This window comes from Daucus carota, chromosome 1, assembly GCF_001625215.2.
Source record: "Daucus carota subsp. sativus chromosome 1, DH1 v3.0, whole genome shotgun sequence".
NCBI classification, from domain to species: domain Eukaryota; kingdom Viridiplantae; phylum Streptophyta; class Magnoliopsida; order Apiales; family Apiaceae; genus Daucus; species Daucus carota.
The window spans coordinates 13,792,806-13,807,051 of record NC_030381.2 but is presented as its reverse complement, the minus strand read 5'-3'; the positions used below and the strand labels follow the sequence as shown (position 1 = coordinate 13,807,051).

The 14,246-nt window shown below is 35.7% G+C and overlaps 1 protein-coding gene across 1 annotated transcript; it reads right to left on the bottom strand.

The window, feature by feature from the left end:
• Nucleotides 1-4,762: 4,762 nt before the first annotated feature.
• On the bottom strand, nucleotides 4,763-9,012 carry LOC135152161 (uncharacterized). Its single transcript, XM_064092004.1, has 2 exons — nucleotides 7,677-9,012; nucleotides 4,763-4,767 (listed from the first exon to the last, which is right to left on the bottom strand). The coding sequence occupies exons 1-2, from the start codon at nucleotides 8,527-8,529 to the stop codon at nucleotides 4,763-4,765; spliced, it is 858 nt and encodes a 285-aa protein (XP_063948074.1). The 5' UTR covers nucleotides 8,530-9,012.
• Nucleotides 9,013-14,246: the final 5,234 nt, after the last annotated feature.

Genomic DNA, 14,246 nt, shown 5'->3' with positions numbered 1-14,246 from the left:
AATCTAGTCAATAATGAAGCTAAAATTGGTTTCCGTGACAAACGAGTCAAGAATGAAACACAAGTTGATTCCAATTTCAAACAACCGAAAATGAAGCTACAAGTAATTTTCAGTTTCAAACGAGTCTGGAATGAAGCTACAAGTTGTTTCCAACTTCAATCTAGTCAATAATAAAGCTACAAGTTGTTTTGAGCTCAAACGAGTCAAGAATGAAACTACAAGTTGATTCCAATTTCAAACAACCAAAATGAAACTACAGTTGTTTTCAACTTAAAACGAGTCTGGAATGAAGCTACAAGTTGTTTCCATCTTCAATCTAGTCATAATAAGCTACAAGTTGATTTCAGCTCAAACGAGTCAGATGAAAAACTACAAGTTGATTCCAATTTCAAACAACCGAAATGAAGCTACAAGTAATTTTCCGTTTCAAAACGAGTCTAGAATGAAGCTACAAGTTGTTTCCAACTTCAATCTAGTCAATAATAAAGCTACAAGTTGTTTCTCAGCTGAAACGGGTCAAGATTGAAACTACAAGTTGATTCCAATTTCAAACAACCGAAATGAAGCTACAAGTTGTTTTCAACTTCAAACGAGTCTGGAATGAAGCTACAAGTTGTTTCCAACTTCATCTAGTCAATCATAAAGCTACAAGTTGTTTTCAAGCTCAATCGAGTCAAAAAAAACTACAAGTTAATTCCAATTTAACAAACAACCGAAAATGAAGCTACAACTAATTTTCCGTTTCAAACGAGTCTCGAATGAAGCTCAAGTTGTTTCCAACTTCAATCTAGCTCAATATAAAGCTACAAGTTGTTTTCAAGCTCAAACGAGTCAAGATGAAACTACAAGTTGATTCCAATTTCAAACAACCAAAATGAAACTACAAGTTGTTTTCAACTTCAAACGAGTCTGAATGAAGCTACCAAGTTGTTTCCAACTTCAATCTAGTCAATAATAAAGCTCCAAGTTGATTTCAAGCTCAAACGAGTCAAGAATGAAACTACAAGTTGATTCCAATTTAAAACAACCAAAAATGAAACTACAAGTTGTTTTCAACTTCAACAGAGTCTGAATGAAGCTACAAGTTGTTTCCAACTTCAATCTAGTCAATAATAAAGCTACAATTGATTCAAGCTCAAACGAGTCAAGAATGAAACTACATGTTGTTTTCAATTTCAAACGTGTTTGGAAAACTACAACTTGTTCCAACTTCAACCTTAGTCAATAATGAAAGCTAAAAGTTTTTTTCGGGCTCAAACGAGTCAAGAATGAAGTACAAGTTGATTCGAATTTCAAACAACCAAAAATGAAGCTACAAGTTGTTCAATCTAGTCTAATGAAGCTAAAAATTGTTTTCGTGCACAAACGAGTCAGAGATGAAACTACAAGTTGATTCCAATTCAAACAACCGAAAATGAGCTACAAGTAATTTTTCAGTTTCAAACGAGTCTGGAATGAAGCTACAAGTTGTTTCCAACTTCATCTAGTCAATAATAAAGCTACAAGTTGTTTTGAAGCCAAACGAGTCAAGAATGAAACTACAGTTGATTCCAATTTCAAACAACCAAAAATGAAACTAAAGTTGTTTTCAACTTAAAACGGTCTGGAATGAAGCTACAAGTTGTTTCCACTTCAATCTAGTCAATAATAAAGCTACAAGTTGATTTCAAGCTCAAACGAGTCAAAATGAAAAATACAAGTTAATTCCAATTCAAACAACCGAAAATGAAGCTACAAGTAATTTTCCGTTTCAAACGAGTTAGAATGAAGCTACAAGTTGTTTCCAACTTCAATCTAGTCAATAATAAAGCTACAAGTTGTTTTCAAGCTGAAACGGGTCAGATTGAAACTACAGTTGATTCCAATTTCAAACAACCGAAATGAAGCTACCAGTTGTTTTCAACTTCAAACGGTCTGGAATGAAGCTACAAGTTGTTTCCACTTCAATCTAGTCAATTAAAGCACAAGTTGTTTTCAAGCTCAATCGAGTCAAAAATGAAACTACAAGTTTAATTCCAATTTAAAACAACCGAAAATGAAGCTACAACTAATTTTCCGTTTCAAACGAGTCTCGAATGAAGCTACAAGTTGTTTCCAACTTCACACTTAGTCAATAATAAAGCTACAAGTTGTTTTCAGCTCAAACGAGTCAAGAATGAAACTACAAGTTGATTCCAATTTCAAACAACCAAAATGAAACTACAAGTTGTTTTCACTTCAAACGAGTCTGGAATGAAGCTACAAGTTGTTTCCAATTCAATCTAGTCAATAATAAAGCTCCAAGTTGATTTCAAGCTCAAACGAGTCAAGAATGAAAATACAAGTTGATTCCAATTTCCAACAACCAAAAATGAAACTACAAGTTGTTTTCAACTTCAAACGAGTCTGGAATGAAGCTACAAGTTGTTTCCAACTTCAATCTAGTCAATAATAAAGCTACAAATTGTTTCAAGCTCAACGAGTCACGAATGAAACTACAAGTTGTTCCAATTTCAAACAACGAAAATTAAGCTACACATAATTTTCCGTTTCAAACGAGTCTAGAATGAACTACAAGTTGTTTCCAACTTCAATCTAGTCAATAATAAAGCTACAAGTTGTTTTCAAGCTGAAACGGGTCAAGATTGAAACTACAAGTTGATTCCAATTTCAAACAACCGGAAATGAAGCTACAAGTTGTTTTCAACTTCAAACGAGTCTGGAATGAAGCTACAAGTTGTTTCCAACTTCAATCTAGTCAATCATAAAGCTACAAGTTGTTTTCAAGCTCAATCGAGTCAAAAATGAAACTACAAGTTAATTCCAATTTAAAACAACCGAAAATGAAGCTACAACTAATTTTCCGTTTCAAACGAGTCTCGAATGAAGCTACAAGTTGTTTCCAACTTCAATCTAGTCAATAATAAAGCTACAAGTTGTTTTCAAGCTCAAACGAGTCAAGAATGAAACTACAAGTTGATTCCAATTTCAAACAACCAAAAATGAAACTACAAGTTGTTTTCAACTTCAAACGAGTCTGGAATGAAGCTACAAGTTGTTTCTGTTGGGTTTCGGGGCAACAAACGCAGCGGATAATCGACGTAAAATTAAAAAAAAATCCGAAACCCTAACCCGAGGATCCATCTATAAAGAACGGCTGATCATGGAGATACGAAATAATACCTTGTTGAAGCTTTACGTTAGCGAAAGATGGAGGTCCGGAACAAGCAATCACCACGCAGCCCTCGTCTAAGGATCGCGTCTCTAAGCAGTCCACACGAACGTCTGATCGCCAAAGATCACCGGAGCCGGTACTAGCCGAATGCAGCCCCTCTCTCTCTCTCTCTAGCCTCTCTTGATGTAGAGCTGCTAGGGTTTTATAATAAAACGAATTTTATGTTACTTAACCCTAAAACAATACATCATTATGTATTTATAGGGAAGAGAGATAGATGGGCCAAACCCTAATCGGATTTGGGCTTCTCCAAACCTAATCCGATTTTGGTTTTAATATTAAATTCGAAATTCTAATTACTTAATTAAGACTGGCTCAATGAAATAATTTATTTCGAACTTAATCATTTAATTTAAATTCAGAATTTAAATTAAAACTCCTTTAAACGTTCAAAGTGTGTGACCCTTTAGGTTATTATTACGCTGGCAATAATTTTAATATCCAATAATAAAATTATAAACAATGAGCGGCATCTAGTAATACATCATTGCTACCCAAGTAATAATAATAATTGGTGATTCAATTAAACCTTTTGTGAATAATGTGCAATGTAATATAATCCCTTTAACCTTATATTATAGATCAGACTCAAGGCATGTATTGTGTCATCCTCTTCATCGTCTAATCCGAATTTCCTTGATCAATGAGTAGACTATTAAACAAATCAATATTTGAGCACGGCCATGCATTTTATAGTCTCACTCAATCAAGAGGCCAATAATATCACTCCTAAAATAGGAGGGTTAAATCCTTTCTAGATCATTCATATTTCTCATACGATTCATAATATACCCAATGTACATTTCATCATTACCCGGTCAAAGGTAACTTTTAGTGCAACCAAAGTATATTAATTCTCATATAGAAATATAATGATATCAAGTCAGAGGATCATTACATCATTATCACAGTGAGAATTTCTAATGACACTTATTAACATGTAAAATCTCACGGTGGGTCATTCCAGTGCCATGTGTCGATACATGCACTTATGTTCTTGACTTTAGCATCACTATACCTATGATCAATGAGATGTGATCATCAGTCAACAAACATACTAGTCTTAATGCATCATTATTGTCCCTTAACAATGATACTCGACTAGGGACATTTAGGAATATTGATATCATTCTCATAATCTCATTTCTAAGTCACGTACTTAGAGATATAGAATTACATATAATATTCCAAGGACATTTATTATGCTTTCAATTTATTACGCAGTAAATAAAGACACAATAAATATTTATTCCATAATCAATATAACATAATCCATAAATGTCTACGATAGAACACAATAGTATTGTCTCTAGGACACCAATACTAACAATCTCCCACTTGTACTAGAGCCAATCTCTGATGTATCTAATACCCATGGAACTAGTATGACCTTCGTGCTTCTGCTGCGACAAAGCCTTGGTCAGTGGATCTGCAATGTTATCATCTGTATGCACTTTACATATATGTATATCCCCTCGAGTGTTAATCTCTCGGAGTAGGTGGTATCGTCTGAGTATATGCTTAGTGCGGGAATGAGATCGGGGTTCCTTAGCCTGTGAAATGGCTCCATTATTGTCACAGTACAAATCTATCGGATCTGATACTGAAGGAACCACATCAAGTCCTGTAAGAAATTTCCTGATCCAAACAGCTTCCTTGGCTGCTTCACAAGCAGCTATATACTCAGCCTCCATTGTAGAATCGGCAACCGTCTCTTGCTTTGAACTTTTCCAACTAACAGCACCTCCATTTAGACAAAATACAAAGCCAGACTGAGAGATCGAATCATCTTTGTCTGTTTGGAAACTAGCATCTGTGTAACCTTTTACAACTAGTTTCTCTTCTCCTCCATATACCAAGAATTGATCTTTAGTCCTCTTTAGGTACTTAAGAATATTCTTGACTGCCGTCCAGTGACCTTCACCTGGATTAGACTGGTATCTACTCGTCATGCTCAAGGCATACGAGACATCAGGACGAGTACATATCATTGCATACATTATGGAACCAATTGCCGAAGCATATGGAACTTTGCTCATACGGTCCTTATGATCCAATGATTTCGGACTGTTTTCTTTCGAGATCAATATCCCGTGAGACATTGGGACATATCCCCTTTTTGCCTCTTGCATCCCAAATCGATGCAATACCTTATCAATGTATGTACTCTGACTTAGGCCGATTAGTCTTCTTGATCTATCTCTATAGATCCTGATCCCTAATATATAGGTCGCATCGCCCAAGTCTTTCATCGAGAAATTTTTGCTCAACCAAGTCTTAACAGCTTGTAAAGAAGGTATGTCATTCCCCATTAGTAATATGTCATCCACATATAGCACTAGGAATGCCACATGGCTCCCACTCACTTTCTTGTAAACACAAGGCTCATCTTCATTTTGAATGAAGCCAAACTCTTTGACTGTTTCATCAAAACGAATATTCCATCTCCTTGAGGCTTGCTTCAATCCGTATATAGATCGTCGCAACTTACAAACCATTTTGGGAAATCTCGGATTGACAAAACCTTCAGGTTGTGTCATATACACATCCTCTTCTAGGCTTCCATTCAAGAAGGCGGTTTTGACATCCATCTGCCAGATTTCGTAGTCATAGTAAGCAGCTATTGCAAGCAAAATCCTGATGGATTTGACCATAGCAACTGGTGAGAAGGTTTCATCATAGTCAATACCATGAATCTGTCTAAAACCTTTTGCAACTAGTCGTGCCTTATAGGTCTGAACATTTCCATCCATGTCGGTTTTCTTTTTGAAAACCCATTTACACTCAATAGGTTTAACTCCCTCGGGTAAATCAACCAAAGTCCATACTTGGTTTTCATACATGGAATCCATCTCAGATTTCATGGCATCAAGCCATCTCTTGGAATCTGGAGTGTTCTTAGCATCTTTGTAGGTTAGAGGCTCATCATTATCCATAAGCATCACATCACCAGTTTGAGTCAAGAGAAAACCATAATATCTCTCTGGCTCATGGCGAACCCTACTAGATCTACGAACAACCTGTGTTTCCGGAACAGGATTACTCTCAATATTTTGATGTACATCCTGCTCAGGTTCCTGCTCTGGTTCAATGTTATCATGTGGTTCTCGAACTTCATCGAGATCTATTATCCTCCCACTGTTTTTCTTAGAAAGCATCTCTCTTTCAAGGAACACAGCGGTTCGAGCAACAAACACTTTGTTCTCAGAAGGATTATAGAATGAATAACCTCTTGTTTCAATTGGGTATCCCACAAAATTACATTTATCAGACTTAGGTCCTAGCTTGTCAGAATTTTGACGTTTCACAAACGCCTCACATCCCCAAATTTTCATAAATGACATGCTATGACGTTTCTCAGTCCATATCTCATATGGAGTGTTCTGGACCGTTTTAGTAGGAACTCGGTTAAGTGTATAGGCAGCCGTCTCTAGGGCATAGCCCCAAAAACTAATTGGAAGATCTGCATGACTCATCATTGATCGCACCATGTCCAACAAGGTACGATTTCTCCTCTCGGAAACTCCATTCCATTGTGGTGTTCCAGGAGGAGTAAGTTGTGATACAATACCACACTCTTTTAAGAAATTCTTAAATTCTTGGCTTAAGTATTCACCTCCACGATCTGATCGTAGAGTCTTAATACTTTTGGTAGTTTGCTTTTCTACTTCAGCTTTGTACTCTTTGAACTTTTCAAAAGAATCGGATTTATTCTTCATAAGATACACATATCCATATCTACTGAAATCATCAGTAAATGTTATGAAGTAGTAAAAGCCACCTCTTGCCATAGTTCGCATTGGACCACATACATCACTATGTATTAGTTCCAATCTCTCAGTGGCCCTCTCACCTTGTCCTGTGAAAGGTGCTTTAGTCATTTTTCCAATGAGACATGGTTCGCATGCTTCGTATGATTCAAAATCAAACTTATCCAAGTATCCATCCTTATGTAACTTGGAAATGCGCTTCTCATTTATATGGCCTAAACGACAGTGCCAGAGGTATGTTTTATTTGAGTCATCAGTTTTAAGTCGTTTATTATTCACATTATAGATGGGAGTATCCAAGTCAAGAACATATAAACCGTTAAATAAACGTGCAACCCCATAGGTAACATTATTCAAAGAAAAGGAACAACTATTGTTCTGAATTGAAAAAGCAAAACCTTTCTTGTCCAAACAAGAAACTGAAATAATGTTTCTGCAAATTGCAGGCACGTAAAAACAATTCTCAAGTTCTAAAATAAGCCCAGTGGGCAACGATAAATGATAAGTCCCTACAGCTATAGCAGCAACTTTTGCTCCATTGCCAACTCGTAGGTCGACTTCTCCCTTTGCCAACGTCCTACTTCCCTGTAGCTCCTGCACATTCATACAAATGTGAGAACCACATCCAGTATCTAATACCCAAGATGTTGAAGTAGACAAATTGACTTCTATAACATAAATACCTGAATCAGAAGCGGCAGCAGCCTTCTTCTTCTTCAGATCCTCCAAATAAGCATGACAGTTCCTCTTCCAATGACCTGGTTTCTTGCAATAGTGACAATCACCCTCCTTCTGAACACCACCTTTTGGCTTCAAGGCCTTAGTTGGACCAGGTTTCGGATTGGCATTAGAATTAGATCCCATCTTCTTCTTGCCTTTCCATTTACCCTTTCCTTTGGCCTTCCCCTTATTCACCATCAATATGGGAGTAGGGGACGCCTTCTGAATGTTGGTTTCAGCAGTTTTCAACATTGCCAACAATTCGGCGGGGTTCTTGTTTATCTCATTCATATTGTAATTCATTACAAACTGAGAATAGTTATTGTTTAGAGATTGCAAGATCAGATCAATTTGGTGCTCAGGACCAATCGGGGCACCCAATTTTTCAAGATAATCAATATACCCTATCATCTTCAGAACATGCGGTCCTACCGGATCACGTTCACCCTGCTTACAAGCATTCAAAGATTTGAAAGTATCAAACCTCTCCTGACGAGCCTGTCCCTCAAACATACGCTTAAGGTGCTCAATCATATCATAAGAATCCATATTCTCATGTTGTTTCTGAAGTTCAGCACTCATGGTCGCTAACATGAGACATTGAACATCCGTGTCATCATCGATATGCTTCTGATAAGCAGTATGCTGAGCACGGGTTGATCCTTCAGCGAGAGGTGTAGGGCGAGGAATATCTATGACATAGAGCTTGCGCTCTTGTTTGAGGACAATCCTCAAATTCCTTTGCCAGTCAAGGAAGTTGGTTCCTGTCAGCTTGTCCTTCTCAAGGACTGATCGTACAAAGAAGTTGTTTGAATTATTTGCCATTGGATATCTACAATATTTTCAAATGCATAAGATAAATTAGTCTACAGATGTTTATTAAATTATGTTCAAGTGATTATAAATATATATTCAAAATATATATCTCCCACTATTTTGTTCAAATCAATAGCCCTAACTATTAATTCGGAAAGCATTTCTGCAAATCTTTCTAGTGAGCCAAGATCCATATTTCATCCATGTTTTAAGTTAGCGTGGGCTAATACTCTCAAAACATGACTATTTAGGTAGACAACATTTGTCAATTATATCAAATATAACTCTTGGATAGTTTGGTGGAGCAACCCTTTGCACATATTTATGTAATAAATCTCACCAAACTCCATGCCTCTAAACCCACAATCCTATTGTGATGGTTTAGTTAAGTTAGACCCAATAATTCAATAACTAAGTACATTTACTTATCACGTCTTCCCATGATTGATTAAAGCACTTTGCTTTGGCAAACCTACTTCTTTCAATCTAGATCTTGACGAGTATTAATCATTGGAAGGCATCTGATTAACTTAATATTTTAATTAGGGATTTTATTAAAACGACCATGATCCTGTCATAAAGAGATCCTCAATTTTTCCTTGAATCAAATATTTCAAATCAATACTCTTTGATTGGTTGAAAACCCGACCTGAGGTGTTGGCACAACGGCTATACTTAAAAACCCCAAATCCGACGGAATCTTCCTCTCATTGAATATCGAAAATCCATAATTAATTCCGTGTTTCATAAACACGAGAATCTCATGATCGTTGTATTCCTTTTTAAAATCTTGAGTCGTTACAGATTTTATCTTGTTTAAACAAGCATGGCATGGGTGTCGTATCGAATACATACATCTTAATCTAATTAAGCATGCATCTCTATAACTACGCATACATATCATCATCTCATGCATCATATATGTAAAGTGCAGTATGTAAACGTGCATGGTTATGGCCTTTATCCTATATGATTCTTTCAAGCTAATGAAAGAATCTAGGTCAATCTATGGTGAAGATGTATAACTATTACAAGTCTTCATGCTCCTTGATTGCCCCTCCTTGTGGATCATCCTTCAATCTTCAAGTACATTACAATGAATAATTGAATACAACCTATTCTAATGTACTTACATGAGAAAACTCGAGTTACATTCGAGATTAAAATTACAAGAATGAATATCACGACATGCAAGTCGTATTTATACAACCAAAACCAAAAACATTAAACTAGGGGTCCTTAAGGCCATAACCAGCACCATGCTCAAGTAAACAAACAAGAACACATAACCATACAAAGCGGGGGTCCGGGGGCGGCAGCCCCTGGGCGGGGGTCCGGGGGCGGCAGCCACCGGGCGGGGGTCCGGGGGCGGCAGCCACCGGGCGGGGTCCGGGGCGGCAGCCCCCGGCTGGGGTCGAGCTGCCAGGTCAGCTCGGAAATTTTTGATTCCTGAATACAAGTGCTATACAAAAATCATCAATTTCGGAACAACAGATCATATCTGTTACCTTCTGCCACTACTGCATCATATGCAGTTTCAGAAGCATATATCATATACATGCTGATCATTCCCCAATGACCAGATCATGTCCATACACCATCTTGTTGAACAGTTTATATCATTATATAAACAACACATCATATGCAGAACATACAAATCGCATACTAATCAGTCATGGCAAATCATAATCATGCTAGTATCATCATATCACTATATTTAACATAACAGAATCATATATGATCAATATAGCATGTTATAATCAACATATCTCAAAACCATATCAAGGCAGATTCATAAAACATGCATACATGCATCGAATACTGTAAACACGTAACCAAATCAGCCCCTTATAGACGTAGCTCTGATACCACTGTTGGGTTTCGGGGCAACAAACGCAGCGGATAATCGACGTAAAATTAAAAAAATCCGAAACCCTAACCCGAGGATCCATCTATAAAGAACGGCTGATCATGGAGATACGAAATAATACCTTGTTGAAGCTTTACGTTAGCGAAAGATGGAGGTCCGGAACAAGCAATCACCACGCAGCCCTCGTCTAAGGATCGCGTCTCTAAGCAGTCCACACGAACGTCTGATCGCCAAAGATCACCGGAGCCGGTACTAGCCGAATGCAGCCCCTCTCTCTCTCTCTCTAGCCTCTCTTGATGTAGAGCTGCTAGGGTTTTATAATAAAACGAATTTTATGTTACTTAACCCTAAAACAATACATGATTATGTATTTATAGGGAAGAGAGATAGATGGGCCAAACCCTAATCGGATTTGGGCTTCTCCAAACCTAATCCGATTTTGGTTTTAATATTAAATTCGAAATTCTAATTACTTAATTAAGACTGGCTCAATGAAATAATTTATTTCGAACTTAATCATTTAATTTAAATTCAGAATTTAAATTAAAACTCCTTTAAACGTTCAAAGTGTGTGACCCTTTAGGTTATTATTACGCTGGCAATAATTTTAATATCCAATAATAAAATTATAAACAATGAGCGGCATCTAGTAATACATCATTGCTACCCAAGTAATAATAATAATTGGTGATTCAATTAAACCTTTTGTGAATAATGTACAATGTAATATAATCCCTTTAACCTTATATTATAGATCAGACTCAAGGCATGTATTGTGTCATCCTCTTCATCGTCTAATCCGAATTTCCTTGATCAATGAGTAGACTATTAAACAAATCAATATTTGAGCACGGCCATGCATTTTATAGTCTCACTCAATCAAGAGGCCAATAATATCACTCCTAAAATAGGAGGGTTAAATCCTTTCTAGATCATTCATATTTCTCATACGATTCATAATATACCCAATGTACATTTCATCATTACCCGGTCAAAGGTAACTTTTAGTGCAACCAAAGTATATTAATTCTCATATAGAAATATAATGATATCAAGTCAGAGGATCATTACATCATTATCACAGTGAGAATTTCTAATGACACTTATTAACATGTAAAATCTCACGGTGGGTCATTCCAGTGCCATGTGTCGATACATGCACTTATGTTCTTGACTTTAGCATCACTATACCTATGATCAATGAGATGTGATCATCAGTCAACAAACATACTAGTCTTAATGCATCATTATTGTCCCTTAACAATGATACTCGACTAGGGACATTTAGGAATATTGATATTATTCTCATAATCTCATTTCTAAGTCACGTACTTAGAGATATAGAATTACATATAATATTCCAAGGACATTTATTATGCTTTCAATTTATTACGCAGTAAATAAAGACACAATAAATATTTATTCCATAATCAATATAACATAATCCATAAATGTCTACGATAGAACACAATAGTATTGTCTCTAGGACACCAATACTAACAGTTTCCAACTTCAATCTAGTCAATGATAAAGCTCCAAGTTGATTTCAAGCTCAAACGAGTCAAGAATGAAACTACAAGTTGATTCCAATTTCAAACAACCAAAAATGAAACTACAAGTTGTTTTCAACTTCAAACGAGTCTGGAATGAAGCTACAAGTTGTTTCCAACTTCAATCTAGTCAATAATAAAGCTACAAATTGATTTCAAGCTCAAACGAGTCAAGAATGAAACTACAAGTTGATTCCAATTTCAAACAACCAAAAATGAAGCTACAAGTTATTTTCAGTTTCAAACGAGTCTGGAATGAAGCTACAAGTTGTTTCCAACTTTAATCTAGTCAATAATAAAGCTACAAGTTGTTTTCAAGCTCAAACGAGTCAAGAATGAAACTACAAGTTGATTCCAATTTCAAACAACCAAAAATGAAACTACAAGTTGTTTTCAACTTAAAACGAGTCTGGAATGAAGCTACAAGTTGTTTCCATCTTCAATCTAGTCAATAATAAAGCAACAAGTTGATTTCAAGCTCAAAACGAGTCAAGAATGAAACTACAAGTTGATTCCAATTTCAAACAACCAAAAATGAAACTAAAAGTTGTTTTCAACTTCAAATGAGTCTGGAATTAAGCTGCAAGTTGTTTCCTACTTCAATCTAGTCAATAATGAAGCTCCAAGTGGTTTACAAGCTCAAACGAATCAAAAATAATACTACAATTTGATTCCAACTTTAAACAACCAAAAATGAAGCTACAAGTTCTTTTCAATTTCAAACGAGTTTGGAATTAAACAACAACTTGTTTCCAAATTCAATCTAGTCAATAATAAAGCTACAAGTTGTTTTCGGGCTCAAACGAGTCAAGAATGAAAGTACAAGTTGATTCGAATTTCAAACAACCAAAAATGAAGCTACAAGTTGTTTCCAACTTCAATCTAGTCAATAATGAAGCTAAAAATTGTTTCTGTGCACAAACGAGTCTAGAATGAAACTACAAGTTGATTCCAATTTCAAACAACCGAAAATGAAACTAAAAATAATTTTTAGTTTCAAACGAGTCTGGAATGAAGCTACAAGTTGTTTCCAACTTCAATCTAGTCAATAATAAAGCTAAAAGTTGATTTCAAGCTCAAACGAGTCAAGAATGAAACTACAAGTGGTTTTTAATTTCAAATGAGTCTAGAATTAACTTGCAAGTTGTTTCCAACTTCAATCTAGTCAATAATGAAGCTCCAAGTGGTTTACAAGCTGAAACGAATCAAAAATAATACTACAGTTTGATTCCAATTTCAAACAACCGAAAATGAACCTAAAAGCAATTTTTAGTTTCAAACGAGTCTGGAATGAAGCTACAAGTTCTTTCCAACTTCAATCTAGTCAATAATAAAGCTACAAGTTGTTTTTAAGCTCAAACGAGTCAAGATTGAAACTACAAGTTGATTCCAATTTCAAACAACCGAAAATGAAGCAATAATAGTTTTCAACTTCAAACAAGTCTGGAATGAAGCTACAAGTTGTTTCCAACTTCAATCTAGTCAATCATAAAGCTACAAGTTGTTTTCAACCTCAAACGAGTCAAAAATTAAACTACAAGTTAATTCCAATTTAAAACAACCGAAAATGAAGCTACAAGTAATTTTCAGTTTCAAACGAGTCTGGAATGAAGCTACAAGTTGTTTCCAACTTCAATCTAGTCAATAATAAAGCTACAAGTTGTTTTTAAGCTCAAACGAGTCAAGATTAAAACTACAAGTTGATTCCAATTTCAAACAACCGAAAATGAAGCTATAATTGTTTTCAACTTCAAACAAGTCTGGAATGAAGCTACAAGTTGTTTCCAACTTCAATCTAGTCAATCATAAAGCTACAAGTTGTTTTCAACCTCAAACGAGTCAAAAATGAAACTACAAGTTAATTCCAATTTAAAACAACCGAAAATGAAGCTACAAGTAATTTTCAGTTTCAAACAAGTCTGGAATGAAGCTACAAGTTGTTTCCAACTTCAATCTAGTCAATCATAAAGCTACAAGTTGTTTTCAAGCTCAAACGAGTCAAAAATGAAACCACAAGTTAATTCCAATTTAAAACAACCAAAAATGAAACTACAAGTTGTTTTCAACTTCAAACGAGCCTGGAATGAAGCTACAAGTTGTTTCCATCTTCAATCTAGTCAATAATAAAGCTACAAGTTGATTTCAAGCTCAAACGAGTCAAGAATGAAACTACAAGTTGATTCCAATTTCAAACAACCGAAAATGAAGCTACAAGTAATTTTCCGTTTCAAACGAGTCTAGAATGAAGCTACAAGTTCTTTCCAACTTCAATCTAGTCAATAATAAAGCTACAAGTTGTTTTCAAG

Excerpts from the sequence above, each read along its gene's own strand:
- LOC135152161 (XM_064092004.1), bottom strand. The coding sequence starts at position 8,529 with ATGGCAAATAATTCAAACAACTTCTTTGTACGATCAGTCCTTGAGAAG.